This window comes from Chondrus crispus, genomic scaffold (genome assembly GCF_000350225.1).
Source record: "Chondrus crispus Stackhouse genomic scaffold, scaffold_517, whole genome shotgun sequence".
NCBI lineage: Eukaryota > Rhodophyta > Florideophyceae > Gigartinales > Gigartinaceae > Chondrus > Chondrus crispus.
Window position 1 is genome coordinate 14,183 of NW_005178508.1, and position 4,745 is coordinate 18,927.

Genomic DNA, 4,745 nt, shown 5'->3' on the forward strand with positions numbered 1-4,745 from the left:
CGCCCTCGCACTGCTGATCAGCTTCGGCGCGGCCCGCCACGCCGAGGCCGCGCACCTCCCGGCCGTCAGGCGCGAGCCCGACTCAAAGCGCGTCCTCGCAAGCAGGCTCATCCGCTCCGCCGACAGGCACAAGGAAAGCTCGCTGCGCGACGTTTTGGGAGAGTCGCATGGGTACGGCCCCGCTTTTAAGAGGGGGCGCGACCAGGAGAGGCGCAAGAGGCGCGCGGAGGAGACCGCGAGGGAAACAGTTTTGGAGAGGGAGGGCCGGATAAGGAAAGGAGGAGAAGAAGAAGAAGAAGAACAGGAAGACGAAGAGGAAGAGGAGCATGGGATACGGACGATGAGTGAGCTCTTTCAGTGGGCGATTAATAATACCGTCAGGGGAGCAAACTACAGTAAGGGGTTTAAGGTGGCCGAACGCAAAGTCGTTGGCGTTGAGGCTGGAAGCGGCGCTAAGGCTGTGGAGGTAGGGGCGACGTTCGATTACAAGTTGAATGAGGCGGCGAAGATGGACGCACGTACTGGAAAAGGTATGGGTGCTTCGAGGAGGAAGGCACTCCCAGCTGGGAAGCCGCGTTTGCAGCGCGAGACCGTGAGAAAAGCCCGCCGGAAGAGGGACGCTCCTGCCGGTAAGCCGACCTCGCCAAGCGTTGAAGACGATATGGAGATACTTAGCTCTGCCTCGGAGTCGGAATACGACATCATCCGAAGGAACGTCCACGTGGTCGACGCGGCCGGCATGTCAGCGAGCAAGAAGGTGCGGGCACTGCTGATGCTAGAGGAACTGTGCCACAGCATCGACAACGGGCGCGACCTGCAGGTGTCGGGAGGTATCAAGCCGCTGCTGCGCGCGCTGCAGAGCCGGCACGACAAAGTGCGCGCGAGCGCGGCGTGGGCGCTGGCGACGTGCTGTCAGAACAACCCCCCGGTGCAGAACGCGTCGCTGGCGCTGGACGCCGTGCCCATCCTGTCCAACCTGGCCGCACACGACGCCAGCTCCGGCGTGCGCTCCAGGGCCCTTTTCGCGCTCAATGCTATGCTGGAGCTGGAGAGCGCGCGCGCCGCGTTTGAGGAATTGCCCTACGCTATCGATGCCGTCAGGAATGCCCTCGTTGATACCTCGGATTTTAGAGCCACCAGACGCGCGCTCAACCTGACCGAGCTTCTCGTGCAGAAGAATCTGGACTCGTGGAAGACGCAGTTGGAGGCGTGGGATATTCCTATTCTGGTCGAACGGCTTATGAGGTCGCACCCGGATATCGATGTGAGGGAGTCAGCGGCAAGGACGATTGCTGCGCTTGACGGAAGACCAGTTGCCTGAGTCGACGTGATGCATCGGGCGCCATTTTCACCTTCACGTAGCTACCCAAAATATAATCACTCAACGGGTTGAGCTGTACAATACGTCGTCCTGGATATACCCACGGAAGGCAGTGGGAAACATCTTCCTGGCCCCCACTGTCTTCCAGGTACAGTAGAAGACTGAAATGACGACTACTGCCGTTGCGCGGCTGCTATAGAACTGGGCGGATTCAATGCACGGACATTGTGTGGACAGGAGAACCGGACAGACAACTTGCGAAGTTAAGCGCAGACTGTAGCACTACCGTATGTACAATATGTAGACAAACGTAGATTACAAGGAGGTAAACTACCACACTTCAGTCTGTGAACGAGCAAACAACCACGCTGATTTTTGTAACAAACGAGTCCGACCCAAAGGTCAGACTCGCCCCTTTTGGGATTTACATATGTTTTTTGGTGTTTTCTACTGCACTTCCACGAATTTGAATATACATACTGACCAGACTGGTACTTGGATCGATAATAAGCAAGAGGGAGCTAATCGAAGGATAGTTCTTCCAAGTACGTCTTGAATGGGTTCTTCCGTGGGTTGACAGCTTTTTTCTTCTTGTTCTGTACTAAAGTTCGTTTGTAGTAAAACGGGGGATTATGGTTTTTGCTGCAACTCTGAAGTTTGATGATAGATTGACGACGGAGATCGCAAGCAAAGCAGGTGGAAATTCACCGTGGACAGCTCTAAATGAGGGTTAAGTCCAAGACTCTGTAGCCATGGGGGATCGACGTTGTGCATGGCTTGAAAGCACTAGGCACGAGTCTTGTAACTTGAGCGGGCGATCTGTCGGCAGTGAGCGCTCATTCGTAAAACTGTCATCAAACTAGTTGTTGCTGTACTATACAGGGGGCCGAAAGTTGAATGGACCGCTCGTGTACAATTCCAAAACTCGCAATGGCTTGCCAGGAACGTGAGGGGCATACTTTTTCAGTTTCAGCACAAATAGACGTACAACCAGGGGTATCAACTTGGGCTGTCCGGTTGCAGAACGGCTTTCCAATAATTTTCAACTCCCGAAAACTGTTCACGTAGGGAATGCAGGTGTATGCGGAATGCAACGACAAAAGGAAAAGGAGATGAGAGAAAGTGGGCAAAGGAGAAAAGGAGACGTAGACAAGGAGAGGGAAAAGGGGAGAAAAAGGAAGAAGGATAGGGAGAAAGGACGAAGGAAGAGAAGCCAGAGCAAGCAAAAAGGACGACCGGAAGGGTACGGTTGAAACGAGCGGGATCAAAGGAAAAACCGATAGCAGACCGAGACGGGGGGAAAACATCGAGCGCAAATCCGCTGCACTCGAAAAGTATTGCAGCCATCATTGCGACTCGCCTTTCTGCCCGTTGGTACACTGGCAAAGTCCTGTGCTAACTGCATGTGCCAACTAGACCCCGATGCTGCACTTAGGCGCAATATAGCGACTTGTCCACTAGAGGTGGGATGGGGGAAATTTCCGTTCCAAGTTCCTGCTCGATGCGATATAGGTTGTGACGATCTTCGTAGGTGATGAGGCTAATAGCCAGGCCGCGATGGCCAAACCTTCCTGATCGACCTACCCTGTGTAAGTACGTTTCTGAGCTTCTTGGAAAGTCAAAGTTGATGACGACGTTGACAGCTTGAATGTCAATGCCACGGGTGAAGAGATCTGAGGAGACGAGGTTTCGACAGGCGCCAGAACGGAAGTCGTGGAAGACCCTGTTTCGTTGTTCCTGGGGCATTTTGGCATGAATGTAGAAGCACGAGTAGCCCAGCTCCGTGATTTTTCTTGCCAGTAATTCTACGCGGTTGACAGAGTTACAGAAGATGATGCTTTGATTGATTTGGAGTTTTGAGAAGAGGGTATTTAGGCAATGAACTTTTTTCGATTCCTCCATAAAAGCATAAAACTGGGTGATACCTCTCAAAGTGAGCTCGTCCATAAGGTTAATCTCATGTGGTTTTCTAAGCCAGCGATCGCGGAAACCCTTGACAGCGACGGGAAAAGTAGCCGAAAACAAGGAAATCTGCCTATCCCTCGGCATGTGCTTTCCAATTATCTGCTCGACAACCTGGGTAAATTCGGGGGCCAAAAGCTTATCAGCCTCATCCATAATAAGCATACCACACTTTGACAGTTTACAGACGCCCTTGTCTGCCATATCCAATACACGACCAGGTGTAGCCACTAGCACATGCACGGGCTGATAAAAGCGCATAATATCGTCCTTCAACGAGGTCCCGCCAGTGGAGACCATTACAGCCAGGCCTTCAATATGCCTGCCCAGTTTCTTACACACCTGTGCCGTCTGCAGCGCGAGCTCTCTAGTAGGGACAAGAATGAGGGCCGAGGCGATATTCTGCTTCAAGTCTGCGCGCTCCAAGATCGGGATAAGGTATGCTCCAGTCTTGCCGGTGCCATTCTTCGCGCGGGCGAGGATGTCGCGGCCGGCGAGAGAGACAGGAATGGCGGCCTCCTGGATGGGTGACGGATGCTCGAAGCCCATCTCGTAGATGCCCATGAGCAGGTCGCGCTTGAGGTAGTAGTCCTCGAACTCGTTGCCCTTCGTAGCGGTGACGTCCGACGTCTTGATGCGTGTGTCGCGCGGCGGCGGGCGCAGCTGGACGCGCCAGTCATTGGGGACGGCGGCCATGGTGCGAGAGAGGAGGTGATCGGCGGTGCGTGGGTCGGGCGGAAATGTATGACGACGGGGGGGGCGATGCGCGGCGCCGGGAAGGCTGGATTGGGTCGAGGGGCGAGATGAAGCGCGGAGGGAGTGGGGGAGGCCGGATCGGAGGGCTGCCGGTGGGGCGCCGCGGATGGCAGCGTGCGCGGCCGGGCGCGACTTGGGGGCTGTGATGTCCGTGCGGGCGAGGCGGGTGGTGGTGTCAGTCGGTGCTGGTTGTTGGGATAGGTGGGTGCGTTGAGGACGTAAGGAAGGCGGAAGTGATGCAGACGGGTGGGAGGCGGGGGAGTCGGGACGAAGGTGGGGGGGGTGGGGGAGAGGTTTCGTGTGACCAAGGGGTGGAGAGAGCGGGGCGGGCGGGACGGGTCGTAGAGGAGAAGACGTCCAGACAAATGGCAAAGCTGGCTGTGTGAGGTGATTGCAGGCAGGCTGCGGCGCTGGTGGAGGCATGTATGAAATCGGCTCACGTTCGGCTCCGCGCAACGCTGAGCCGGTTTCAGCCACGATGTAATTGGGCAATTCCATCACACCCGATCCAATTGCATCATACTCCTCCCGCTCAACGGCCTCCAGCAATGCACCGTCCTTCGTCACTGATCTGCCGCAATATCCGCTGGATCTTCCTTGATCTCCATCCCATCCAACCCTCGCTCCTTCCCACCCCCCCCCACCCCACCGGGATGACCCCCGACTTACTTTGCATGAGAGAACCGAAGAAAGACCAAATGCGAGA

General features: G+C 55.6%; 3 protein-coding genes; 1 reads left to right on the forward strand and 2 right to left on the reverse strand.

Moving 5' to 3' along the window:
* Window positions 1-508: 508 nt before the first annotated feature.
* CHC_T00000425001 (hypothetical protein) lies at window positions 509-1,681 on the forward strand. XM_005710070.1 is given in 2 exon segments: window positions 509-1,321; window positions 1,322-1,681. 1 exon segment carries the CDS (start codon window positions 509-511, stop codon window positions 1,319-1,321), a length of 813 nt encoding a protein of 270 aa, XP_005710127.1. The 3' UTR covers window positions 1,322-1,681.
* A 12-nt stretch (window positions 1,682-1,693) lies between these two features.
* CHC_T00000426001 (hypothetical protein) lies at window positions 1,694-2,628 on the reverse strand. XM_005710071.1 is given in 2 exon segments: window positions 1,694-2,175; window positions 2,176-2,628. The coding sequence occupies 1 exon segment, from the start codon at window positions 2,626-2,628 to the stop codon at window positions 2,176-2,178; it is 453 nt and encodes a 150-aa protein (XP_005710128.1). The 3' UTR covers window positions 1,694-2,175.
* Window positions 2,629-2,752: 124 nt separating this feature from the next.
* CHC_T00000427001 (hypothetical protein) lies at window positions 2,753-3,979 on the reverse strand. The gene has a single exon (XM_005710072.1). It carries the CDS (start codon window positions 3,977-3,979, stop codon window positions 2,753-2,755), a length of 1,227 nt encoding a protein of 408 aa, XP_005710129.1.
* Between the last annotated feature and the right edge of the window lie 766 nt (window positions 3,980-4,745).

Excerpts from the sequence above, each read along its gene's own strand:
- CHC_T00000425001 (XM_005710070.1), top strand. The coding sequence starts at position 509 with ATGGACGCACGTACTGGAAAAGGTATGGGTGCTTCGAGGAGGAAGGCA.
- CHC_T00000426001 (XM_005710071.1), bottom strand. The coding sequence starts at position 2,628 with ATGTTTTCCCCCCGTCTCGGTCTGCTATCGGTTTTTCCTTTGATCCCG.
- CHC_T00000427001 (XM_005710072.1), bottom strand. The coding sequence starts at position 3,979 with ATGGCCGCCGTCCCCAATGACTGGCGCGTCCAGCTGCGCCCGCCGCCG.